Here is a 27514-nt window from a genome sequence, read left to right as displayed (position 1 = left end):
CCTCCTGCTCGCACCTGGCAGCGAGGGGACAAAGGCTCGGTGATGCTTCCCGCTTTGCTGGGCTGGCTGTTCCCCACCCTGGTTCCCACCCGCGCTCCTCTTCTCCCTAAACCCGTCCTGGACGCACCGTGGGCTTCGCCCCGCGAGTCACACCAGGGAGCGGAAATCAACACCCGTGCTCCTCAGCAGGCAGGCCCGAGACAAGAGTTCCTGCCTGCGGAGGCCTCTGCGACCCAGTTTGAGACCCCAGGGGGCTCTGGGGCTGCCTCTGGGAGCCCCGGGAGGGAGGCCCACTGGAGGGGTCTGTGGGTTCCTGCCTCCCCTGCCCACACAGCCCTCTGGGAGGTGAAGTGGGCATGTACCTGTAAAAGGACCATTTCAGCAGGAACTGCCGGGCAGCCTTGGGGAAGCTGGGGCTGCCTGCGTGCTGCTTCAGCACCTGGGTGACCACGTTGTCCAGCCAGCTGGCCCACTGGTCCAGGGAGCTCTGCTGCTGCAGCGTCAGCTTAAAGTCCTGCTCCAGCCGCTGTACCACGCTCTCCTCGCACTGGCACACCCACGAGGCCTGCTCCTAGGGGGCGCGGGTGGCCGGCAGGTCAGGGCGGCGGCACCGTAACGGCTCCCAAGGGCGGCCCTGAGCCGGATGCACTGAGCACGAGTGCCTGCCTGCCCTCGGCCTCTTGTAGGGCAAGGTCAGCCCCGCTCCACGGGCAGAGACGGATGGACACCCAGAGGGAACCTGCCTGCTCCCAAGGGCCCAGATCCCGGCTGCCTGCCTACAAAGCCCTGACCGTACTGTGCCTTCACACTGTGTTATTTCTAAGTGGTCCTTCCTCTACGTGTGTGTGCATTTACTCAGTGGATAAACCCAGGACCGGGCCTGGATGCAGATCTGGTGGCAGGACCCATCCGATGGCGGCCTGCACTTTCCTAAGCCCTGAGGAGAGAGCCGTGAAAGTGGCAATGGGAAGGCAAGTTTTTTAAGAAAATGGACCAAGGTGTCGGTCTCGGTGCCCAGACGCCAGGGGGACATGAGTGATCTCCTAGTGGAGCCCGGGGTCCCTAGGTGCACTGCAAGGTTGGGGAGCTTCAGTCCAGACTCCTTTCAAGCAACAGAAACGTGGGCCAGGCGTCGGCTTGGCTGCGGGCAGTTCTGTGGGTCTTTGTGCATGTTTCTAGAGGGTTGAAGCCTAGGCCAGCGGAGTGGGTCCCGTGCCCGTCCGGGCCATGGGGAGCCGTGTGGGAGAAGGTCACCTGCACGTTGGCGAAGTCCACGCGGTTGAGGTCGCTGAGCATCTGGTTGATCTGGGAGGTGTTCTGCAGCACGGCCCGGGCCGCCTGCGCCAGGTGGTTGAGCGACGTGTACCTCCGCAGAGTCTGGGCGAAGGCGCTGACCACGCCCACCTGTGGCCGAGGGGGGTGCAATTACTGGGCAAAGAGGGGCCCACCCTTCTGACAGTCTCAAAGCCCCCGAAACTGAGAATCAGTGAGGGACACAGGTGCCACCAACATGTGGAGCGGCGCCACAGTGGACGCCGCGGCACAGGTGAGCGAGGATTCAGGACGGCGTGGCTGTGCCCCTGCTTCTGGTATCCCTTGGGCTCTCTGGGGTGGGTGGTAAAAATACAGATTCCCAGGTGCCTCTGGAGCAGACTTTGCAGGGGTGTGGCCCCGGAATCTGCGATTTCGAACAGCTACCTAAGCAATTCCTATGCGTCCCGAAGGTCAACCCCAGGTTGAGGCAGGCAGACCTGCTGCCCAGATCCGGCCCCACCTGTGTGAGCCGGCTCTGCAAGGATGCTCGAGAGAATGGAAGACAGTCATCTCTTTTTCACAAGGAGGCCAGATCTCCACATCTGACATTCTGATCAGTGGCCAAGACTATAGCGTTAAGGGTGACTATAAGGAGATTAAATCCCCCTCTGAAGATAAACAGAGAAACATTCAATCTGTTCTGAGTCCATCCAAAAGCTTCACAGCAATGAGATCTTCTGTCGCGCCCTCCTGGCCAGTGCCTGTCCTCCATCCGCGGCATCCTCGGCCTTCCTGGCAGGACCACTTATGCTCGGGACACAAGGAGCAGTCTACTTTCTCTGGGGCCCAGCGGTCCTCAAGTTCCCCCAGGGCGGAGGTGGGGGAACCCCTCCTCGGACCCACTTCCGGCTCCCTCGTTTCACCATACAGCAGGGCCCCAGGGGGCCCCAGGCCAAGGCCTCTGCCCCCGGGGACCAGCGTGGTCTGGAGGCCCAGGCTCTGCTCGCACAGTTACCTTGGTCTGGATGACCTGCTGTGGGAAGTCGCTCATGGCGTTCGTCAACCAGCCTTCCAAGCTCTTGGCGAAATTACGGATGGCCTGCGTCAGGGTACCTGGGAGACACGAGCCACGTGCTACAGTGAGAAAGGCAGTCTCACCGTGAGAATCAGCCTGTGTAAGAGCTGCACGTGCCGTGGGAATGACCACCCTCGAAGTCCGAGCAACACAGAGGAGAAGAGACAGTGAGCTGGTGGTTGTCACCCGGAGCAAAGGGAGCCTGCTCAGTGCCCCACATCCTCGCATCCTCACCCTCAGGGGCCTGGGAGCCCCAGGGAGAGCCCACATGTAGGCCACGCAGGTGGGTGGGGGCAGAGGCCCTGGGACAGTCCCCCAGCATGTGTCTGCCCCAGGCCGGGTGTAGCCATCAAGGCCCCCCATTTCCTTTGTCCTCTGCCGGAATAAATAGGACCTGCTCTTTCATGCTGAAGAGTCGTAGTGCTGGGAGGAAGCTGAGCTCGGCGTCAGGTCAACCTGATGTTGCTGGCGGGGGAGGGCTGTCCCGAGACCTTGGCCCCTCTGGGAGTCTCCTCTGGGGAGGTCCTGGGAACCCCACAGTGCCAGCACCCCCTACCCCCACCCCAGCTGTGCTGGCGCAGGCTGCTTACTGGGCACCGGCCGCAGCACGTCGGGGATGAGGATCTCCACCAGCGCCTGGTACAGGATGTGGTCACAGGTCCTCATCCACCTGAGGACGGGGTCGCATTTGCACAGAGACACCAGCTTGTCCTTCGGGAGGACGGCACCTTCTGGCTCCTCGTCACTGCGGGGGAACGAGTGGCACTGAGGGACACAGATGAGCCTCGGCCTGGCAGCTGGCCACCTGTCTGGGACTCACAGAGCTGCAGGAGGCACCAGCTTTCGTGGGACAAGCTGAGTGAGGCTGCAGGACCGCCCATGCAGGGCTGGGGGGACCCTTGTGGCAGGCCAGCCCCCCACCCCACGATCACCCCTAAGTTCCTCGTGCTGGAAAAAGTGGATGGGGGTTGGAGGGTCGAGCTCAGTTGTAGAGCACGCGCTTAGCACACACGAGGTCCTGGGTTCAATCCCCAGTGCCTCCACTCAAAAATAAAAAAAATAAAAAACACCCAAAAAACAAAAAACAGGGGACATGCCATACGAGTCACAAATCAACTTGGTGTGAAGACCACACGGGCCTGAGGGGGTCTGAGTGCCAGTTCCTGGGAAGCGGGAGCACTTGTCTGTGGGCCACAGTGTGGGTGTCAGCAGGCGACGGCCTGCAGGGTAAGCCCGGCCCGGGAACAAGGCCTGGCTGCGGGACAACGGGCGCTACCTGGCGGGGAGGGAGGCAGGGCCGTCACCGGAGGGGGCTTTAGAATTCCAGAAGGAAAGCCACAGCTTCTCGATGTAGTGAAACTGGAGGTTCATCACGACATCTAAAGTTGCCTGGGAATCAAAGCAGCTGGTTAAACACGAGTGTGCACACACCACGCGTCAGAACACGCCGGGTGAGCGGCCGGGATCCAGACTGCGGGGGGCCTTTCCAAATCCAGAGAGACCCTGGGAGGGGATGGGGGTGAACGAAGGGGCCCTGGTTCAGAGCAGAGTTCCCATCTGCTCCTTGCAGAGGGAGGAGGCGCCAGTCCTGTCTCCCCTGTCACGGCCTGAGGGACACAGGTGATGTTCTGGCTCTGACTGCACGCAGCTGACCACCAAGGCCTGGGGGAGGCGCACCGAGGTGCCCCCGGAGCCCCACGCCCAGGCTGGGGGTTGGGAGAGGCGCTGGGGGCGGTCACCTCGCAGTGCCGCCGGTAGGCCAGCTGCAGGGCTTTGACGTCGTGCAGTGTGATGCTCTCCTGCAGCAGGACGCTGCCCAGGTCGGGCGCCGGGAACTCCGGGAAGACATGGGACACATCTGGGGGAGAAAAGTGGGCTGATCAGCAGAACCGCAGAGGGCGCACAGGCAGAAGCCGGCCAGCAGGAGGGTGGGCTGGGGGACCTCGTGACAGCGGAGGCAGAGTCTCGGCTCCCACTCGGGGCCACACAACTTTCAAGCCTTGGTTTTCTCAGGTACAGGGCCAGGACACCACCGTCAACTCCCGGTAACGTTAAATACGCCCCCACACAGAGCACGGGGCCTGGCACCCAGCGTGCGCCCCATCCCCCAACATGGGGGGTCTGGGGCGGTGACACCCTCTCCAGAACACCTAACACAGAGGGTTCTGTCAGGGCTCAGAAGACAGACTCTAAGACACACAGGCCGCGGGTGTCAGCGTGTGTGAGCTTCCCTGGGCATCTGGGCGGCAGGCTCTGGGTCAAGGCGGTGCCGGCCGGGCAGGGGCTCCCCCAGGAAGGAGGGCCAGGCCGCCCTGCATCGGGGCACCGGGAGGGGATGGGCTGGGCTGAAAGTGCCCGTCGTCTTCTTTTTGATGGGCATTTCATTTTATGTACTAACTGTTCTCATGGTCGCCTCATACATTAATTTTGGGGGCATATGCTGATTATTCTTAAATCTCAGGGAGTCCACAAAGAAGGTTTATCTAGAATTTTCTCTGTCATTGAACAGGTGTCATGCAAGTAAACTGTCTACCGCATCCCTTTTGGACGCTGCGGGGGCCGGAACCCACTCCCGGCGGCGCCCGGCGGTGCCCGGCGGCCCTGAGCCTTTGCGGTGGGCTCACCGATGTACTGCTGGTGGTGCTGGCTCTGGGCCGCCATGGCCTGCTCCGGTGTGCTGTGCAGGCTGCCGTGTGAGCTGCTATCCCCGAGGCTGTCCATCTTCTGGGCTGGCCGGTACCTGGTCAGGAACATACGTGTCTCCATGAGCCCCCCGCAGCGCTGCCTGGAAGGAGCCCAGGGAGCAGAGGGCTGAGCAGGACTTGGTTTGAGGGGGGTGTACATGTAATTTTCTAAAACTTGTGGTCAAGCAGAAGACATACAATTTGCCATCTTACCCAGTTTTAAGTGCACAGTTCCCTGGCTTTAAGCACATTCACGTTGCTGGGGAACCACCAGCCAGCTCCAGAACTTCATCTTCCCAAACCGAAACTCTGTCCCTGTTACACGCTGCCCCCACCCCCGCCCCTGACCCCACCATCCACTTTCTGTCTCTGTGAATCTGGCTCCACTAGGGACCTTCCTAGGGGAGGGACAACACTTGTCCTTGTGTGGCTGGCTTCCCTCACTGAGCATCACATCCTCAAAGTTCACGCACGTTGTAGCAAGTGTCAGAATCTCCTTCCTTTTTAAGGCTGAGTGATGTTCCCGTGTGCGCTTGGACTGCGTTTGTTTATCTGTTCATCCGCTGATGGACACTTGGGTTGCTTTTCGATGTATATATTCTAACGCCTCTCTCAGAAAACAAGTGAACTTCTTTACACAGAGTCATGAACATCTTACTATTGTATGACCCCAAAGGAAACTCTGAGACTTTCGTTTTGCCCCGAGCCAGATAGCAGTGGGCCGTCTGTCCAGGCAGCAAACTGACGATGTAACAGGGGAGGGCTTCCCGAGTGACGTGCCGCTCCGAGCACAGAGGGCCGGCCCCGGGGGTGCCCTTCCCTGCGGGCGGTGGGGCCAGGCCCACTGTGGGAGAGGAGGGGTGCTGCCCAGACGCGTGCGGACGGCCTGACAGGGGCAGGGGGGCGGCTCCGAGTGTCCGTGGCACAAGCCTGTCCTTGTGAAACGTGCATCTAAATCTGCTGGGTATGTAGACTCACAGGGGTTTGCCAGGGCCCGAACCCAACAATGAAAGCTGTGGAGTCCTTGTCTGAGGACAAGCAGGTCCAGGATGGACTGCTGATCCCGGAGAACATTCCAGAGATTGTCTCCCATGACTGCCAACTCCCATGGGGTTGGGAGTCACCGGGATACGTTAGAGCAGCTAAAATGAGGTTTTAGCCACACAGCTCGGCCGTGAGGGGGCCACGTGGAGGTGAGGGGTGTGCAGTCCCTGCCCTGGGGCAGAATGGACCCTGGAGAGGGGCCGAGGACAGGGAAGGGCAGGAGAGGTGACAGGATGGGGCCAGGGAGATGACCTCCAAGTGGGGCCTTGAGCCAGGCGTCTCCCGCTATGGCTGCAGAGGCCCAGCTCTGTCCCTTGTTTTGAAAATAAAATTTTTTTGGTGCATGGCCGCACCCACTGGTGTGCAGATGGTCTGTGAGGGGTCTCCACAGACAGCGTCTGCCTGCAGAGCCAAAGACATGTGCCCTCTGACCCTTTCTAGAAAAAATCTGCTGTTCCCTGCCTTAAAAGCTGAGTAGGTCTGTAATGCATGGAGGAGAGAACATTCCAGAAAATGACCAGGACTTTCTAGCCATCAGATCCAAAGGTCAGGAAAAAGCAGCAACTGAAGTACAGCAGCTTCTTTCTCCTGACTTCCAGGGTTATGTTCAGTGTTCCTTCTCTTTCCTCTGTGTGGCTGAAAAAAATTGAAAGATCTGTGATTCTAAAAGATCTGTGATTTGCCTTCTGGAAAAGGAAAAACTATGGAGATAGAAAAAAAAGATCAGTGGTTGCCAAAGGCTGGCGGGTCCTCACAGAGGATTTCGAGGGCAGTGATCTACTCTGTACGACCCCGTACCAGTGGGTGAGAGTCGTTACACCTCTGTTCAGGCCTGGAGAACGAACAGCACGGGGAGCAAGCCCTAATGTCAGCTACGGACTCGGGGCGACAATGAGGTGTCGATGCAGGTTCATCGACTGTAACAAATGGTGGGGACGGGGGGCTTGTGGGAAAGCGCTGCACTTCCCACCGACTCGTGCTGTGACCCTAAAACTGCTCTTACAAAATGTCTACATATGTCTGGAAAAGAGGCAGATCTGCAAACTCTGTGGCCGGAGGAGGCCACACCCCCAGCCTCTCATGTCCTGCCGGCCTCACTCCACACCAAGTACCCGTGAGCTCTGGGCTCTCCTGGGGCGCTGACCCTGGGGGGAGGGGAGTCTGCCTTCCCCACCGCAGGGTGTGTCTGGTGGCCAAGAGGCGCCCCCTGGCCGCGCACCCACCTCGGCTTCTGGGGCGCGGGCTGCTGCCGCATGGCCATGTACTGCGTGTCCTCCTGCAGCCGGCTCAGGGGCGAGTCTGGCTTCAGACGGATCCCGTAGTAATGGTACTTGGAGTTGCCCCTGGAAACCAAGCACCCAGGGTCAGCTCTCTGCGGACGTCCTGAATGACCAGACAGGTGCTCTGTCCGTGGCCTCCACCCCGGGCTTTCGGGGCCATGTTCCCTGGACCGCGTGGGAAACATTCACAGGCCATCCCCGGGTCAGAGAGCTTCAGGAAATTTGGTAATGACTTCCCCCTCTGGGACATTCCCCTCTCGAATGTCAGTGTGATAAAGGCTCTGAGAAGTCCTGAAAGAACCAGTTCAACTCTGCTTAACCCAGCATGGTCTAATTATTATTATGATCATTATCACCACAGTCTGGGAAACACTACCCTAGTCCATCATAGAAGATGAACAAAGCGCTTTGAACAATTTCAGTAAGAAAACAGGTCAGGGGCTCCACAGGGGAGAAGCCCTGGGTAACAGACGTGCGGCTGTGCAAACACCCCACTTGTGCACCGTTGTTTCTGCCAAGCTGGCAACGGGGACAAGCTGGGGAGCCCGGGTCCTTCCCGGCTGAGGTGTGAGCCGAGCCGGTGCGAGGAGGGGGCAGCCAGGGAGCCGAGCCCCAACCCTGAAGGCAGCATCTGGAACCCTCTGGAGGGGGAGGCCCCCGGGCAGCAGAGGCCGTGTCCCCAGGGACCAGGGGCTCCCCTCCTGCCTCCTCTCCGTGATCTGTCCGACCATGTTCTATAAGGACGTCCTCAGTCAAGGATCCCAAGGTGGCAGAGAACTCTCTGCACCCCATCCTTTAAAACACACAGGATGCCCGCTTCTGAGAGGGCTCGGAACAGGGGAGGGCTTCCCGAGTGACGTGCCGCTCCGAGCACAGAGGGCCGGCCCCGGGGGTGCCCTTCCCTGCGGGCGGTGGGGCCAGGCCCGCTGTGGGAGAGGAGGGGTGCTGCCCAGACGCGCGCGGGCTGACACCCACAGGGCAAGTTTATGGCCCGTGATGTTTCCTGGTTGTTGGCCAAGGGCAGCTGCTGTTGGACCGGTGTAGGCACAGAAGAAAGCACCAAGAAATAGTAAATCCAACTGTACTAGAACATCCAGGGGTGGCTTTTGAAAACGCCTGTTCACTGTGGACATTTTCAGATGAAGAGAGAGTGGGAAGCCCGTGTTTGTCACCGGGAGAGAAGCCACCGCAGCCCACGTGTGGCTGCCGCCAATTCAGGGCCACTCCGGGTGCACCCGGACGGAGGCAAGGCCACCTGGAGGGGAAAGCTCACGTCTCCCGCAGCTGGATTTCCGTAACAGGGAAGAGAGCGGGCGGGCCTGGGGGCCGCCGGACCCCCCCCCCCCACCCACCTGGTGCCCAGCCGCCGCGTCCTCAGGCCCATAAACACGGAGCGGATCAGCTTCCCGAAGGAGGCGGCGTTCACGGGGTCCAGCTTGTGCTCCTGGCAGTGCCGAAGGTAGTGGTTGTAGAGAGAACTCCTGGGCAGGCTGACCCCTTCTGCGGTTTCATAGTTATCCAAGAGCCACTGGAGCTGGTAAAGAGAAACACCAGACGCTCACGCGGCCGCACGGAGACAGTCGCGCGCTTTCCACTAACGCCGTGAGGGAACTCACCTCCACTGCCCTGATCGGGTTCAAGAGATTTGGGGCTCCTTAATGAACAGATAGCTTCTTGTCCCTCGCTTATTGATTCCTTCCATTTTCAGCCAGATTTTCAGTTTCCTGGACTTAACTTATAAAAGCCTGCCTGTGATGGAGAACTTGGGTCCTGCCTTCCTAGTCGTCAGAGCGCGCACATGTCCTGCCCCGCACGCCGCTGAAACACCAAATGTTTCCTAAACCTGTGGGAGTGGAGGTAATCTGAACCCCGGAGAGAGAGGAAGATTAAAGAAAACTCGGTGGCCCACCAGGACCGCGCCTGCGTTAAGCTAACATCGCCGCAGTCCCCGTGCTCCTGGCAGAGGAAAACAGACGGAAACGGAACAAGACCGAAAGGCCAGGCTTTGTGCTCAGGCCTCCCGCTGAGGGGACCAGCCCTGCTCCTGCTTATCCGAGTAGTGGGTCTGAACCAGGGGCCATCGGGCCTCCTGTCACCACGCTGCCTGCCGCCTGCAGCCCTGGCGTCCATGCTGTTCCCGAGGACTGTGAGTCCATGGCACAGCTGTCTATTTGTCTATTCCTGTGACCTGAGGGTGAAGGAGGGACAACTACAACGGGGGCATGGGAAGAGGGGGCAGCAGCCAGAGCCCAGGGGAAACAGGAAAGAGCCCTTCAGCTGCCCCTTTGGGAAAGAACATCGCGGTTTTTTACTTTCCATCAAATCACCCAGATATTTAATTTTCAAGCTTTCCTTAAATGCTTATTTTTTGCACGAAGGTGGCAGAGCACCACCTTCTCTCTCCAAGGCTTTGCTCCCGCCCAGCGGTCCCACCTTTAGGCGCCGTCTCCTTGGCCCCACTTGTCCTGACCCCTCGCTCTCTCTTGATGCTGTAAACGGAATCTTAACTGTGAAGTTAGTGACGGCTTAATCCTAGCACACGGCACAGCCCCTCCCCTCTGCACCCCTCTCCTGGAAGCACCCTTCCCCCACCCCAGGCCGCCCTGACCACCCCTCCCTGCTTTGACTCTGGGGCTGAGGGGCTCACGGGGCTGGGAATTCAGGAAGGAGGGCGCGGGTGGCACAGAGGCACTGGCCGTCTTCAGTGGATGCTTGTTCGGCCTGCTTCACACTGGCGTTGGGGTCCCTGCTCCACCAGCCACACATATGAGCTTCACCAGCCACTTGGGATAATTGCCGCCCTTCCATTTACCTTCAACTGGTTTGGAAGCCAGGTTGGGGAGGGCTGGTATCTGCTGGCCCCTGAGCTCCCAGGTTTTCCAGAGCACTCCCTGTCTGGAGCTGACCCATCTCCCTGATGGAATGGGGGCTCCAGGGAGCAGAGACAGAGTGGGGCTACCCATGTTTGCGCCCTATAAGGATGCTTCGAGAAATGCTGACCAAGAGGAGGAGGGGCCTGGAGAGAGGCAGGGACCCCACCACGAGGGGAGCCTCCAGGTTCAGAAGCTAGAGGTGCTTCCTCTCTTGGCCGCCCCAGCTGGAGAGCACAGGCTGTTTCTCTGGGAGCCCTCCGTGGGCGGGAGAACCTGGGACCAGGGCTCAAACAACTCAGGGGCTGAGCTGGCCGGCGAGTCAGGCAGGCGGGTCCTCAGGCCACAGGGCTGAGGCCAGGTCCCACGGGCGGTGGCCTGGAAGGGCCCTGGACCAGGCCCCAAGCGGTGGAGGCTAAGACCCCACCCAGCGCGCCCCACGACTGGCTGGACGTGAACAGGAAGGTCTGGGAAGCACGACCGCTTCTGCTCCTCAACACCTCCGCCAAACCCCGAGACTGAAATGAAAAGCAGGCCTGGCGGGTGACTGCGCGGACGCTGACACAGGATGGGTGGCTAGCTTCCTCCTAAGTGAGAGCTGACGCCGCCAGCAGCCTCCAGAGGAATAACTGGTTCACTTCCTCCCTCTCTGGCATCGAGAGGTTACCCAGAAGGGAGACAGACTGGAGCTGGACGAAGGTTTAAGCTCCAGGAAGGTTGGGGCCTTGCCAGCAGGCCGAGCGAGCCACAGCGGGGTCTGCGCCGTGCAGTGCGCGCTTCCGGGGGCCAGTGCCTAGCCGCGCGTCCGCGTCGGGGGTGTCGGACTCCGGAGGCCCCGTCCCCCCACCGCACAGCGCCCGCCTCGCCCGCGGCGCCCCGACCGCGGGCCCCGGGCCCTCCACGCAGCACAGGGGAGGGCGGGTTCTGAGCGACTCTGCAGCAACTTCTGTCTGCCGATATTTGCACCAATTCTATGTCCACACAAACACGAATAAACAGAACTTTTTCCAGTAAAAAGCGCGTATTTATCCACATCGGTGATCTGTCAGGACTGCATTCTTCTCAACGAAAACGATCAAATCCCTCCTTTTCAGGAAAAAAGCAAAGCCCAACACCCCTGGCGGCCCAGGGCCGGCGGGCACCTGCCCCTCTGGCCTGCAAACGGGAGGCCGGGCCTGGAGGGCCGGACTCGCCTACCTGCCCAGCCCCTTCATCTCTCAGGATATTTGCTTCCACTGTTCGGGGCAAACGCGCCTGACCCCGGCCCCCGATTGGCTGGCGCAGTGTCATCTGAGCAGCGCCAGCCCCTCTGCGCTTCTGCGTTACTCTGGCCCCAAAATCCAGCTTTGAACCTGCCGCTTCCATCTACCCACCGCCTGCTCTGGGCGCTGGGGAGACAACTGTGAACAAAAGACAGAAGCCCCTGCCACACAGAAATGTCCATTCTCGTGGCGGCGGGACACCCACGGTAAATCAGTGAAGTGCACGGAATGAGAGCTGGTGCTGAGTGTTAGAGGAAAACCCAGGAGAGGGGGCTGGGAGCTGCAGCGAGGGTGGGAGGGGGCTGGGGGGAATGCAGTGTCCTGGGGGGGCGGGGGCGGGGCCCACGGAGAAAGCGACAGGCTGAGCAAAGATGGGAAGGAGCTGAGGGAGGGAGCTGTAGGGAGGTGTTTCAGGCACCTGCAAAGGCCCTGGGGTAGGACTGGGCCTGGTATGTCCGAGGAACAGTGAGGAGACATGAGGCTGGAGCAGAGTGAGTGAGGGGGAGAGAGGGAGGAGGGGAGGGCAGGGAGGGGACGGGGGCAGGTCATGCAGGGCTTTGTGGGCAGTGGGGAGGATGTGGGCTTTTACCCCCAGGGAGGTGGGAGCCCTGGAGGGCTGTGGGCAGGGGAGGCGCGGGGCCTGACTCAGGTCTTAGTAGGACCGCTCTGCTGGACAAGGGCTGGCTAGGAGGTGGCCACAAGGACGCACAGGAGCGACAGGGCGGGGCCGTGGCGGGGAGACTGTGGCTGTGCTGAGGTGAGAGAAGTGGTCTGACTCTGGATGGTTCTGAAAGTGAGGTTAAGGAGCACTTGGCGGGGGGCTGTGGGAGGAGGAGGGGAGGCAAGGGTGAGCTCCCAGAAGGACGGCGCTGCCCTGGCTGAGCTGGGAAGACGGTGGGAGGCCCAGGGGTCCTTGGCAGGGGGGTGTCGGGGCTCCGCCCCGGACACGCGTGTTCAGCAGCCCCTTCAGGCTGGCCGGTGGACACCCAGGAGGGATTTGAGGGGAGAGGCCCACAAGGTTCAGGAGCCCAGGCGGGGTTAGCAAGGTGGTAAGAGGTCGGGGAGACTCCAAGAAACAGCACACTGCCACAAGAATTTGGAGCTGCCAGTTCTGGCCACGCCCCACCCGTCTGTGGGGCATGGCTTTGTCCTCACACCGCTACCTGAAGGCTAAGTGATCTTCGACTGCTGGTATTTCTTGATTTAAAAAAGAGTCGTATAACCTGAATACAATTCACCTAAAGCAGGCCCTTCTCCCACGGGTTGGAAATGATAGTTTATTCAGGAGGCAGAGGCCACCTCCCACAAACCATGATGGGGCCTCTCCAGGTGGGATCTGGGGGACAGCAGAGGGGCAGCCCTGGCGGGGGGCCTGGCCCGTGAGCAGGGATGCAGGTGGGCGACAGTGTCTCCATCCCCAGCGCAAGCTCCTTTGCCTCCAAAATAGTTATTTCTGCCACCCAGTTGCACTCTTCCCTGTTTTAGAGACGGCTTGAGGACCACCTCCTCCAAGGGGGGCAGGCTTCCACAATAGGCTGGAAGGTCCTTTCAACACACAGACCCCCAGGTCCGAGCCCCGAGGGCAGCTTGGGGAGCTCGGGGTGACCAGGACGTCAGCTGGGTCTGGAAGGCACTGGCCAACCTCCTGGGCTGCGGGCATTTTGTCTGCCCGGGCTGGGCTGGCAGAGGAACCGGGGCCACGGCCGGTGACGCCGGTCCTAGAGATCTCAGCCGGCCAGGACCATGAAGGGGCCTGCAGGACACACCATCTCCTGTAGCCGGGCCACCCCTCCGTCCTCCCCACTCTCACACGTGCCAAGACAGACTCCAGGCAGGTTTTGTGCTGTGAGTGGGGTCGCGTCCTCACACAGATCTTACTTCTGTCCTCTCTGACTCCAAGTCCCCAGCCTCAGATCCCACTTCTCCCAGGTCCCAGTGGAAGAAAAACAACTCAACGCCACCCTGCCAGGGAGAGAACGGACACGGGGTTCTTCCTGCTCAGAAACGCCAGCCATTGTTGGGAAGCAGCCAAGGCAAGTCCGCCGTCCAGAGAAGTGTTAGAAAGCCAGCGGCACCCCTGCAGCGGAGGCAGCAGCCCAAGCGTTTCCCACAGACATTTTAAACTGCCCTAGGCCGGCTGCCTGCCTGGGGCCGGCGCCCCACCCTGCCTTCCTCCACCCGCTTTCCCCTCCCCCGGAGCTGCCCCAGCGCCTGGCCCCACGGGCTGCCGCTCAGAGCTGAACCCTGGTCCCCAGAGCAGGGACTGCCGTCCTGCAGGCTTTCTACACCCTGGGCTCTGAGTCTAAGTCTACAGTTTCCCCTCCCTAGCCCTGCCCATGGGGTGACATGGCCTGGCCAGGATGGACCAGAGGGGACACGACCCGCCCCGCCTGCTCTCCCCCAGGGGACCAGCCCTTGGAGGCTCAGCCGTGGTCTGGAGCTGCCGGCCACGCCTGTGCCAACCCCACAGCCCAGAATTCGCTGGCAGGGCTTCTGTCTCCTCAAATCACTGCCTTTCGGCCAGAACCTCATTTTGAACGTCCGCCTGAATGAAAGTCTTGATGGGGTCGCAGCTGGGGTCGTGTTCGGCTAAAGGGGGCTTCTTCTTAATGTTTCAGCTCTCAAGAGAGTGTCCGGTCCCCGCCTCAGTGCTGTCAGAAGCACTTCCTGATTTCAAGATGCCGAACCAATTTCAGTTACGTGGAAAGCCGGCCTGAGAGCATCTGGAGGCGTGAAGGGCAGAGGGCGGGCAGTGCGGAGACCCCGGCTCTCCCTTCCCGTCCGCCCCGGAGGCGGAGCTTCTGAGCCTCACCTCCTCCAGGCCCCTCCTGCCCCACAAGGCGGCCCACCTGGAGGCAGGGTCCCCGCTCGGCCTGGGGCCTCCGATTGATCACGGCTTCCCCATCGGAGAGACATTTTACGCAGCTAAATTCAGAGGGATTAGTTGCTTTGCACTTTTCTCAAATTACCATCTTTTTTCCCCCAAAGAGCTGACAGCAGGAAATTAACTAAGAATCTTTGTGGCCTCCCCGACCCTGTGTCAGTGTTTGGTTGCTGCTTGTTTGAGCACAAATCTTTTCACCTGTGGGCAGGAGGTTCTGGACACCAAGCACTGCAGTCCCCTAGCCGTTTCCCTTCACTGTGGAAGGATGTTTTTGCTAGAATTCTAGGTTGATCTCCCCCCTCCCCTTGTGGGCACTTTAAAGGTGTTGTCTCTTGCTTTCTGTTTGTTTTTAAAATGCCTTTGAAGGTGCAAGCAGGGTAGGGCAGACCAGCAGGTCGACACACACTTACATGGCTGTTGAGTAAACCGCTTTTGTGTGATGTGACCCCTTCACTTTTTTGGAGGTTTTCAATCGCCATTTCAAGCTAAAGAAAATGTGCGCAGAAACAAAACAAAACGGAAAGAAAAAAAAAAGGGAAATCAGATGGTTAGCATCAGCCAAGTTTTTTTTTTATTAATATCCAAATAAAGAATCGCAGGCCTACAGGGTGGAAACCAGGCCGCACGCAGGCAGGGTGGCGGGTGGGGGCGGTTAGAGCCTCGGCAGGAGCGTTACTTCGCCGCGCATGCGGAGGAGCCAGGAGCCGGTCAGGCACCAGCAGCGGGTGGAGCCACACCGTCACCCCTGGCAGCTGAGCTTTAACGCGAATACTCAGCCTTGCTTAAGTTCAGGTGTGAGCAAAGCCAGCGTAATGACCGCTCGCTGTGCCTGCCTTGATCTGTGCTGGGAAGATCGGTGATCACAAGCCCCGAGGACAGTTGGTGGCACTGACCTCCCTGCCAGCCCGACCTGTCGCAAAGCCCAGGGTCTCCCAGCTGGAGGCTTTGGGGATTACCCATGGGCCAGGACCCCAGCCCTGCCATCAGGAGGCGCAGCCCCGGGGAACACTGGACGATCACAGACATAAACTCCCGAATGTTTATGAAGCTGCGAAGGCTTCTGACACGAGTCCCGGACCTCACGGAGGCCAGGAGGTGAGCTGCTGCGGCAGGCCTATACAAAGGAAGAGACATCAGCCAGGCACGGCTCCCACCACATCCGGCCCTGACTTGCCATGGAAAATGCCTCCTTCTGCTGGGGGAATCACCTCAACAGCCAGGGGACGTGAAGACCTCAGAGACACGTGCGCAGAAGCAGGCTGGACGCGTTCAGAAAGCGCGGCTGGACCGCTTCCCCAGAGCCAAGCTCAGGAGCAAGGGGGACCCTGCTTCGCCCATCACCTCCCCTGACCACTGCTGTGAACGTCCACTCTTCCCACTGCTATCCAGCATTGTACTGGAAGTTCCAGCTGGGGCGCCGGGCCGCAGCAAGACATAAAAGGGATCCAAACGGAAAGGAAGAAGTAAAACCACCTCTATTTTCGGATAACGTGACCTTTTATTTTTTTAAACGGAGGCACTGGGGATTGAACCCAGGACCTTGTGCATGCTGAGCACCTGCTCTACCACTGAGCTGTACCCTCCCCAACATGATTTTAAATATAGGAAATCCTGTAGAATCCACTAATAAACTGTTAGCTCCAGAGTGGCAGGAGACAAGATCCACAGACAGAAATCAATTTTATTTCTAAGTGAGGAACAATATGAAAATGCAAGTATGAGAACAACCCTGTTCACAACAGTATCAAAGAGAATAAAAGATCTAGGAATAAAGTTAACCAAGGGGGTGAAATGCTTGTATGCTGAGAAAAATGATAAAGCGTTGTTGAAAGAAATTAAAGGCCTAAACAAACAGAAAGACGCCCTCTGTTCACAGACGGGAGGACATAGTGTTAAGATGGCCACGCTCTCCTAACTGGTCTACAGACTCAACACAACTGCAACTACAATTCTGTCAAGCTTCCAGCTGCCTTTTCAAAATGGGGAAGTCGACCTTAAAATCGATATGGCATTGCAAGGGACCCCAAATAACCCAAACAACCTTGAAAAAGAAGCACAAAGTTGGAAGATTCACAAGTCCCCATTTCAAAACTGATTACAAAGTTACAGTAGCCAAAACAGTGCAGCGTCGGGGTAGGACAGACAGACAGCTCAGGGGGGTAGAACTGAGTCCAGAAATAAACCCATACATCTGGGGTCGATTGATTTCCTTTTTCTTTTTTCTTTTTTTTTCAATTGATTTTCACCAAGGGTGTGAAGACCATTCAACAGAGAAAGAACACTCTTTTCAACAAATGGCGCTGGGAGAAGTGGACAGCCACGTGTGAAAGAATGAAGCTGGATGCTCACCTCACGGCCTTTACAAAAGTCAACTCAAAAGGGATCAAAGGTGGGGGGAGGGTATAGCTCAGTGGTAGAGCACGTGCTTAGCATGCATGAAATCCTAGGTTCAAGCCTCAGTACCTCCATCAAAAAATAAATAAAACCTAATTATCCCCCACCAAAGACAAAACAATCGAAAGGGATCAAAGAACTAAAGGTAAGAACCAAAACTATAAAACCCTTAGAGAAAAACATGAGGTAATCACGTAAAGTAAGATTATCTCCATGACCTTGGATTTAGCAATGGATTCTTAGACGTGACACCAAAAGCACAGAAAACAAAACAAAAGATAAAAACTTTCTAACGAGATAAACTGGACTTCAGCAAAATCAAAAACTTCTGTACATCCAAGGACACTATCAAGAAAGCGAGCAGACAAACCACAGAATGGAAGAACATACTTGCAGACCATACTGCTGAAAAGGGTCTTACACCCGGAAGATTGTAAAGGGCTCTCACAACCCGACCACAAAACGACCCGATTAAAACGTGCGCAAAGGCCTAGAACAGACATGTCTCCAATAAGCACAAAAAAAGATACTTAAAATCATTAGTCATTAGGGAAATATGAACTAAAGCCACAATGAGACGCCACTTCACACCCACTAGCATGGCAATTAAAAGAAAAAAAGAAAAATAAGTGTTGGTGAAGATGTGGAGAAACTGGAACCCTGGTCCATTCCTGGTGGGAATGTGAAATGGTGCAGCCACTGTGGTCAATGGTTTGGCAGCTTCTCAAAAACTTAAACACAAAACTCAGCCAAACCACATGACCCAGCAATTCCACGATACCCAAGATAACTGAAAACAGGTGTTCCAAAAAAAACTTGTTCACAGCAGCATTATTCATAATGGCGAAAAAAACAGAAACACACAAATGTCAATCACAGATGAGTGGATAAACCAGACGTGGTCCATACAAACAATGGAATATTATTCAGCCACAAAAAAGAATGAAGGACTGATACACATTAGAATATGGATGAGCCCTGAAAACACGACACTCAGTGAAAAAAATCAGACACAGAAGGCCACATGCTGTGCGATTCCATTTACATGAAACATCCAGAACAGGTGAATTCATAGATAGTTGCCCGGGTCCAGAAGAGGTGGGGATCTGGGGGTGACTACCAACTGCTAGAGGGCTTCCTTTCAGGGTGATGAGAATGTTCTGGAACTAGATAGACTGATGGTTACACAACATGGTGAATGTACCAAAAGCTATTGATTGTACCCTCTCAAATGATTAAAATGGTGAATTTTATGTTAAGCGAATTTTACCTCAAGAAAAACTATATAACTGGTTTAAAACCCCTTTAGTCTCTCTTGCAATTTGAATGAATCTCTTACCCACATGCATGGTTCTGTAATACCACGCCCTGGTCACTTGGAAACTATTGGTTCAGAGTTTGCAGATCTTGCAAATGCTGACATCTCATCATATGGTATCGAAAAAAATTACATTTGTTAATATCAGTGCCAATCTCTTCAGAAAGATACCAGCTTTCCAAAATTCTATTTCTTTTTGGGCTTGAGAATGCATTGGCAATAAAACCTGTTTTCCTGGATACGTCAGGCTCACAGACATTCATTTTTGGGAAAATATGTGCCAAATCTCTGAGTCTGAATAGTCATAATTTGTCTATCATCCTTTCAAGGAAAAGCAGCGTTTCATGAAAAAAAAACTGGCTCATTCTGCTCACAACTCACCTGCACTTGGGCTTTTCCTTGCAACAGTCATCACACCTTGGCAGACAGCAGCAGAACCTTCCACCACACAGAATATTAAAAAGCTGTGTTCTCGAGGGTTGAGATTTAAAAAATATTAATCATTTTTACTGCTTCGTCAGGGATATTCTTGAGTGAAACTGATATTTGGCATTTCTCCTTTCTTTTCTTCTCTTTCTCTCTGCTGTGCGTGCATGCCGCCGAGGGTACAGGGGCATCTGGAGACTCGGACGCGTCTGCCTTGGTGTGTGCCCAGCTGTGTCAATTGTGCTGATTTTGCATCATTGGGGCAAACGTCAACACAGGGAAAAGGGTAACTGATGAGTTGGTATTATTATGAAAACAGTTTTGACCTCGTGGAGCTCCTGAGAGGGTCCTGAGGACACCCAGAAGTTTGCCAGACATGTAAGACTGACTGCTAAAAAGCATGGCGTTGTGAGTATGGTGGAAAAGAACAGAAATGAACATCAGCTGTATGGGAGTACCCTCAAAAACCACAGCTGTTAAATAGTGTCTGAATAAGCCTGCTGATACGTTAAATTAACTTAAAGCACAGCAGAACGTCCCAAGGTGTTCACCGTGTTTTAAAATGAAAGCGTCGGGTAAACTTGTGAAGGCGGTGAGGGTCAGGAAAACATCGGAGATTGATGCCCAGGAGCCAGGCCCGAAGGCGCAGCGCATCCAGCAGAGGGCGCTGCGCCGCCGCCTCCCAGCGCCGCGGTCCAGCGTCCTGGGAAAAGGGCTTCTCAGCACTTGAACTTGAAGACCGGCACTTGAGTGGGAGGCTTCCTTACAGACCCCACCAAGCTATTCTTAGTGTGCAAGCACAAAGGCCTTGATCGGTCCTCTCGGTGCCTGGAAAAGTTCGTGTTTAATCTTTAAATATGCTTAAAATGGAAACTAATTTTATACTTGACTGGAGTTTACTTTTTTGTTACTTAAAAATTACTGAAGTGCTACCTGCACAGGCCCACATGTCAAACAGTAAGGACGAGCCAAGGAGACGCAGCAGCGGCCCCTCCCCACTCCAGGGCCAGGCAGCTTTCCCTAAAATCACTTTTGTTTTCTGAACTTCTGGGAGACTCCTTCCATCTTGGTTGCACACCCTTGTGCCTCTATTTCTTGACTTAGCAGGAGCTTAATCTTTATTTCCGACTGGGTGCAGTGCAGCCCACGTTCCTCCCTGTCGGCCGTTTAGTTTCGCTGGTCTCGCCCGCGTGGATGAGTGACAGAACGCCTGGCGGAAGGACACATGGGCTTTAAGGCTCATTCGGCTTAATCAGCACTCGCGACGGAAGGCACAGTGTCTCAGGAACTCACGGTGCCAGCGGGGCGCAGACAAGTTTGAATAGCTCCCAAGTATATTAAATTCAGTCCACTATTTAAAAAATTTTTAAAGGAACTTAAACAATTCCTTTCCTTTCCTGTACAATCCTGGCATAATCTGATCCATAAGGGCTAGACCGTGCCTCCCAAGGGAGGTGAGCTGACTTCTCCTCTGAGTTCATTAGCAGCTGCCCAAATGGCCACTCCATTTATAACATAATAACTGCCTAAAATGACCTGCCAGACCAAGGTCACCCCCGCAGAGGGCCAGCAGCGGCCAGTGTCGAAGCAGCAGGCGCAGCTCCAGGCTGGTCTGCCCTGTTCAGTGTCCCGACCCCGCCTCCTGGACTAGACGCGGGCAGGGGACGGGATGATGCTTCTGAACACGCAGGGAGAAGCAAGGACAAGGATGGAGAACCTGCTGGAGTTAACCTTATGCCCTAAAACAGAGCTGGTTTTTGTGACCAGAGAAGGAGGAAATAAAAGTTTACATGGTTTATGAACAACGCTTTTGGATCTTTAAAGAAAATGGAGAGTGTTTTAAAAGAACAAGAGCAGCAGGCTGGGAGTTCGGAGGTTAGGGCAGTACAATCACAGAGTCCCGTCTGGAGAAAGGAAATGCTGCAGTTAAGGGAAGGGCTGGTAGGAAGATGGACAGGACCACAGGGCTCACTGCTGGGGAGGGGGAGGGGGCATTTTCAATCTGTTGGTCCATTTTAATTTAGCTAATGAAACATTTAAACATTATGTAGTAATATCATATGTGCTGGCCACACCAAAACCTGAGTAGCCCAGAGACATCCAAGTCTCCGTCCAGGGCCAGGACTGGGGTGGGGCCCTCAAGGCACCCGGGCATCAAACTGAAGGAGGTGCTCATTCTGCAGGTCGTGCCGGGGCAGGATCAGCCTGGAGGGGAGCAACTCTGGAAATCTGGCGTCCTGGGCACCTCGCTTGCCCCACCTCATCGCAGCCCTGCCTCAGCCTCTCCCGGGCTCCTGCCCCTGCCCTTGTCCCCAGCAGCTGGGTCCCGGGTCACATCCACGCTTGCTTTAATGGTTTCTCCTCGGTTGGCGCTGTATGACACATTCAGTTCCGCTCCTTGTGTTTATCACTTAATCTTTCGTGGAGCTCTTTCTGAGCCAGTTCTTCTAGATCAGGAGTTGGCAAACTTCTCTGTAAAGGGCCCAAGAGTAAATATTTTGGGCTTTGTGGCCCAGGCGCTTTCTGTTACAGCTGCTCAGCTCGGCCCCTGTAGTTGGAAAGCAGCCACAGCTGGTGTACGAATGGGTGGGCGTGGCTGCGTGCCAATAAAACTTTATTTACAAAACCAGGCAGCTGACAGGATCTGGCTGGAGGGCTGCAGTCCGCTGCCTCTGCCCCCAGAGATTTACTGAGCAAACGTACATCCCTCACGGGATTACACCATATAGATTACACTTCGCTGCTCAGCTGACTTTTTGAATGTTTTCACTAGAGGAGGGACTGCTGCACTGAACGTACTAAATGCTACTGAATTATATGCTTTAAAATGGTTAATTTCATGTTATATGAATTTTGCCTCAATAAGAAATGTAGAAGGTAATGCATACATGTGGCTAAAATTTAAATAGGAAAAAAGGTATTAAAAAAACCTGTTTTCCTCTTTTCTTTCTTCCTCATAGAGGTAATTTTTTTGAGGGGGTGGGTGGTAATCATTTTTAACAGCTAGCAAATATGTTTAGTTCTTCTTGTAGTTCCAAGAACTTTAAAAAATAGAGTTCTACTTCTTAATTCGTTAACTTAAAAATATTTTTAACTTATAGTTTGGAAATATCCAGACGAACAACAAAGCTGTTGTTAAAAATAACACAAAGCATTCCCACTGCCAGTCAGGTGGCCTCTCCAAACGTCAGCATCTTACATGACCTGGACATTAACCCCCCACTGTTAACCAGTCGAATCACTGGAGGAACGTCCTGCTCGTGGACCGGGATCCAATCCGTGGTTGCACACTGATCATCTGCATGCACAGCCAGGAAGGAAAATATCAGGAAGACAAGGACCGGGCAGAGGAGCCGAGGAAGAGGGTTTATTAGGGGGGTGGCCCGTTCGCTCGCCGTAGCCCTTGACATGTTCTGTGGGTCTGTGTCACGTATACAGGAGCAATGACTTCTCCGGTAAGTTATCTGACACTCTGCAGAGTAAGCATAAGAGGGCATTCCAGTACGTCATTCTTCAGTTTTGTCGCTTACAGCGGAACAGAGACGGAACTTCGGACAGGTCCTTCAAGGGGGCGCTTCTGAGTCAACACAGGCGCTGCTCCCAGCTTGTAAAACCAGACTCAAAAGTGATGATGTCATTAAATGTGTGTCAAAACCTGCAGAGTGTACAACGCAAAGGGTGAATCCTAATGTAAAGCAGGGGCTTTGGTTAATCATACTAATGAGCCAATGTTGGCTCACTGACTGTACCAAATGCACCAAACTTATGCGACATGTTAATAACAAGGAAAACTGTGTGCAGGTGGGGTGGGGGTCATGGAGATTCTCTATACTTTCTGCTCGATTTTTCTGCAAACCTAAACCTGCTCTTAAGAAAAGTCTATTCAGTTAAAAATAAAGTGATGCTGAATATTTTAGAGAAAAAAGCAGATGCACTAGTGGCAAAATTCCTTTATCAAACAATGTGCGTTTGCCGGCAAAACTTCTGCTCTGGCAGCTGGACAAAAGCTCTGATGTGCAGAGGGTGCAGAAGCTTCTAGGGCATGCACGTTATGCATGTGAGCGCGTGGTCCCAGCAGGATGTCCTGAGTCTGCGTGGACGATGCCGGCTACAGAGAAGAGCTGTGGGGCGGTGGACAAGCCACAGTGAGTTGTGCTGCGTGGATGGTGCACCAGCCCAGAGGGCTGCCAGGGAGGGTGGCTGCAAGGATAGAGGGACACGAGAGGGAAACCAGGCTACACGCAGGGAGCCATGGACGATGTGGAGGCTCCGCCAGCCCTGACTCGGCACAGACGGGAGCAGGTCCCTTACAGACACATTCACTTGGTGCGTGGCCATCTTCACAGGGAGCTGGACAGCGGATGCAAGATTCGGCTCCTGTACCCCCGTGTGCTAGTGGTCAGGCCCGGAAGCTCACTCGAGTTCTGAAAGCAGGAGCCGAGTTTCCGATGACGCTGTAAAGAAATGTCTCTGATTTCTAGTGGCATATCTCAGGGATGTGGCTTGGATATTGTAGAAATGGAATCTATCATTCCGGGGCCCCAAATATCGTGGCTGTTAACGTGGAGATCTCAGGATTTTCCAAGGAGACTCGAAGTGTTCCACGGGGCTGGGATGCTGGGACTCTGGAGGGCTTCCCCACGTGGGGGTGGACGGAACGGCTGGTGCTGTCTTAGGCGTGTCTGGAAATCACATCAGATGCCACGCAGCTTACAGAGTTCTTCCCGTCGCTGACCACGGCCAGAAAAGGACGGAACTGATTTGCTGCCGTCCTCCGAGGTGAAGTGCTGGCCCTTCCAGCTTCAGTGCAGCAGGTGCTCACAGACCAGGTGTCCAGCCCACCTGAGTGGGGTCCCCAGGGCAGACACCCTGACCTCAGTGTGATCGGAGCACCCAGGGCCACGGCTGCCTGTGTGCTGGCGCTTCTCGACCTCCAGGAAATGTGAAGTTCAACAGGCCAGCCACCCTTCACCAGGCCAGGTCCGGGAGCCCTGCTCAGACCCTGACGGCACGTCCTCTCATCCTAAAAGCTGGATAGGTGATTTGCCTTCATCAGCCCCCATTATGTGGCCCATGGGGGCTGCCTGTTTGCATGGGGTGGGGGGGCTCTTCTCGAAGCCCCAGGGGCCCCCCAGCCTCCCCCTGACACGACCCAAAGGGCGGACCTCTCAGCTGGGCATCTCTGCTCCACGTGATCAGAAAACAGAAAAAAGCACAACAGGGAAAGTTATCCAAAACTTAGCAATTGGGCAATTCAATTCTAAGATTTAAGACACCAGTGAAACTTTAACCAGAAATAAGACTCAAGAAAATGTGTCACCAAAACTCAGTGGGGCTGCTGGTGCCGATTTGCTCTGGTCTTTGTGCTCCATTTTCGGAATTAACTTGAAATCCCTCAGAACAACTCTGACATAAGAAAATTGGTAGCCGTGGAACGCCGACTCCAGGAGTCATCATTTATTGCTGTTGCAACCTCAGGGCTGCCCCGTTTTGGCTCCTGGAAAGTGCCTGGGATCTCCGTGGATCCTTGTGAGGTGGCCCCACACCAAAAGCCAAAACATCACAACGGAGCAGGTGGAGTCCGGGGGCAGGTGCTCATCCGAGGTGGTCCCCCTCCAGGACCTTCACAGGGTGTGAGGGGTGTGTGTTTGAGAAAACACAGCCTGGTCACAGATTTCCAATCGATTCTAAAACTTGATTCTTCTAATGCAACCCAGATGACAGATCACAGGAACCGGGCGGCCCGGGGTTGGAGCTGCATACTTGTTTGCCGCGAGATGGTGTGGACACTGTGACCTGTGACGGCAGTAGGTCTGTGACCTGCGACCCCAGGTTACTCACTAGTATAAGCTGACGCAGTTTGCTGACGCGGAGCCACCACACTTGTGAAAGTTAATGCTGTCTGTGAGGAACACTTCTGATCGACAGTGGTTCTAAACTCAGGTCCCCCAGCCAATTCTCTGAGGGTGGGCTGAGGCCCTGGGGGCACTGAGTGAGGCTGGTGCCCCCGGGATGGAGTGCAGGCACTGCCCCACAGTCACGGCTCTAGGGAGCAAGTGACTTCTCTCTACGCCTGTCCTCAGAGCCGGGTCCTGGGAAGCACTCTGGACTTAGAGAGAGAGAGGACAGCAAGAGTCCAGGAGCCTCTGATGTCAGGGTGACCCCAAAACACATCAGGACCAAAAGAGCAGGGATGAGGCTAGAATGTCACCTTCTGCTTCAGATTAAGCCCACACAGAAATAGGAAGTTATTTCTCAACTGACAATTACTCCATCTAGCCCATCATATCTATAGTCCAAGGAGGAAAAAACACATGATCATATAATGTTGAAAAGGCATTTGAGACAAATTCATTTTCCAATTATGATAAAGACTCTCAGAAACTAAGGAATGGAAGGAAACGTCCCCAACCTGAAAAAGGGTATTTGTGAAAAGCCTACAGGTAGCATTGCACTTAAGGGTGAAAGACTGAAGCTTTTCCCCCAAGGCTGAGAGCAAGACAAGGATGTCCACTTTCACCACTGCCATGAAACAGCATACTGGACATTCTCACCAGCATAATAAGGCAAGAAGAAATAAAAATCATCCAGATTGGAAAAGAAGAAATAAAATCGTTCTGATTTGCAGACCAAAAAAACCCTTAGAGCTAAAAAGTGAGTTTAGCGAGGTTGCAGGAGGCAAGGTCAAGAGCCAGAAATCAACTGTATTTTCATACACTAGCAATGAGCACTTGGAAGCTGAAATTGAAAATCAATACCATTTACAGTAGCTCCAAAAACATGAAATACTTAGGTGTAAATCTAACAAAATAGGCACAGGATCTGCATGCTAACAAATACCAAAAGCTGTTGAAAGAAATCAAAGATGCTCTAAATAAATGGAGAAAACATACCATGTTCATGGATTGGAAGACCCAAAATAGTGAAGATGTCAATTCTCCCCAAATTGATATACAGCTTTAATGTTGTTTAATCAAAAATCTCACTAGGAATTTTTTGGGTAAATATAACTGATTAAAAATTTTTATAGAAAATTCTAAATTTATGTAAACAGCCAACACAGCACTGAAGAAGAATAAAGTGAGAGGGATTGCTCCACCCAATTTTGAGGCTGACTCTAAAGCTGCCGTAATTAAGACAGTGTGGTATTAGCAAAGGGCCAGGCGCACAGATCGATAGAACAGAACAGAACAGAAGGTCCCAAATAGGCCAATGGATTTTTGACAAAGGCACAAAAGCAATCCGATGGAGAAAGTACAGTCTTTTTAACAAATGATGCTGGAACAACCAGTTGTTTCATATGCGTAAACATAAGCCACAACAAACTTTAAGTCTTATACAAAAGTTACCTCAGGATGAAGCAGAGCTCAGTGTAAAATGCAAAACAATAAAACTTTTCAAAGAAAACACAGGAGAAAAATCTTCATGACCAGGGGATACACAAAGAGTTCTTAGGACAACATCAAAAGTATGATCTTTTCAAAAAAGAAAAACTGACAAATCGCATTTGATCAAAATCATTGGAAAAAAATTTTCTCTCTGTAAAAGACACTTTTTTTTTTTTGAACACAAGCACAGCTTTATTCAATGGCCAAAGAGTCAAAAGCCACTTTTAAGAGAAAGAAAATACACTCCAAAGACTGCAAGGTAATATTTGCAAATCACATATCCAGCAGGGGCCTTGTATCCAGAATATACAAACACTTCTCAAAACACAACAGTAAGGAAACAAACAACCCAGCTAAAAAAATAAACGACTTCAATGGACACATCACCAAGGACTGTCTACAAAGGCAAAAAACGTGAACGGAGGCTCGCCACCCCGGGTGATTATGAAAATGCAAATTGCGATTCCTCATGTCAGGACTGCCTAAAGGAGGAGACCGATCTGCGGCACAAATGAAAGCACACGCTTTGCTTGTATTGTTTGTTCGCTGAGGGGGAGGTAATTAGGTTTCTTCATTGGTTTCCCCTTGGAGGAGGTGCCGGGGATTGAACCCGGGACCCCTTGGGTGCTGAGCATACGCTCTACCACTTGAGCTATACCCTCCCCCCTGAAAATGCAGATTACAACCACAGGGAGACACCACCACGCGCCTACGAGGGATGCTGACAATACCAAGTGCCGGCGGCGAGGCAGAGCAAGGGGGCCTCACACGTGGCTGGAGGAGCGCGAAACAGTACCACCGCCCAGAAAGCACTGGCGGTTTTGGACAAAGTTAAATGTACACTTAACCGCAGGAGCAACCCCACTGGTCAGTATTGACCCCAAAGAAAGGAAAAGCTATGTCTGCATGCGGGAGTCCTTCGAGCTGCTTTGTTCAGTCACTGAAAGCTGGGAAGGGCCCAAGCGGCCCTTGGATAAACGAGCTCTGGTGGAACGGGGCACCTCTCAGGAGCAAGAAGGACCCACTGACTCAGGGACAGCTGGGCGGGATCTCTGGGGCCCCACACAGAGCGACAGAAGCCGGTCACAAAGGCTCCCTTTACATGACATTCCCCAAGAAACAAAACTGCAGTGACAGAGAACAGACAAGCGGTTGCCAGGGGGTGTGGGCGAGAGGGGGTCGTGACCGACAAGAAGTACCCGAGGGAGCTTCTGGGTGACGCAACCACTCTGTGTCCTGGGGTGGGGACAGGCACACGAGTCCATATGTGCGTCGAAATTCACAGGTCTGTATGCCAAAAACGCCCGTTTTACTCTGCGCTAGTTTAAACAATAACAGTGAATATGGAAAACGGAGTTTTAAAAGCAGATACGACGTAAAGCAGGTGAGCCCCTGTTTCGGGGTAACAATTGGGTAGGGCCCTGGCTTCGTTCAGCCCAGCTTTCCTGCGGAGGGACTGATCTCTGAGAGGCTGGTGAGGGTCACAATGGGACACCCGTGGGGGACGCCATCCCACATGCCTCACTCACAACCGCCCACCGTGGCCATCTGCCTTCTGTCTTGACCGAGGGAGGGACTGAGGGTCAAAGGGGTCGGTGAGCCGGCCCGTCTGAGGCTGGCGGGGCTCCGAGACCC

General features: G+C 54.6%; 1 protein-coding gene across 13 annotated transcripts in view; it reads right to left on the bottom strand.

The window, feature by feature from the left end:
• Positions 1 to 27514, bottom strand: part of RFX2 (regulatory factor X2) — a 99397-nt gene that overhangs the window by 6267 nt on the left and 65616 nt on the right. For 10 of the 13 annotated variants that reach the window (XM_072947856.1, XM_006206360.4, XM_072947858.1 and 7 more), the window contains 10 exons: positions 14764 to 14838; positions 8690 to 8871; positions 7281 to 7400; positions 4954 to 5069; positions 4069 to 4187; positions 3606 to 3718; positions 2920 to 3074; positions 2270 to 2367; positions 1255 to 1404; positions 363 to 571 (listed from right to left, as the gene is read on the bottom strand). In XM_072947856.1, coding sequence (XP_072803957.1) covers positions 363 to 571; positions 1255 to 1404; positions 2270 to 2367; positions 2920 to 3074; positions 3606 to 3718; positions 4069 to 4187; positions 4954 to 5069; positions 7281 to 7400; positions 8690 to 8871; positions 14764 to 14838 — 1337 coding nt within the window. The remainder of the gene's footprint in view (positions 1 to 362; positions 572 to 1254; positions 1405 to 2269; positions 2368 to 2919; positions 3075 to 3605; positions 3719 to 4068; positions 4188 to 4953; positions 5070 to 7280; positions 7401 to 8689; positions 8872 to 14763; positions 14839 to 27514) is intronic. The other 3 variants (XM_072947860.1, XM_072947851.1, XM_072947854.1) reach the window with 1 other exon arrangement.

The sequence above is a fragment of the Vicugna pacos genome, chromosome 22 (genome assembly GCF_048564905.1).
Source record: "Vicugna pacos chromosome 22, VicPac4, whole genome shotgun sequence".
Taxonomy (NCBI): Eukaryota; Metazoa; Chordata; class Mammalia; order Artiodactyla; family Camelidae; genus Vicugna; species Vicugna pacos.
This window is presented reverse-complemented; position numbering and strand designations above follow the sequence as displayed.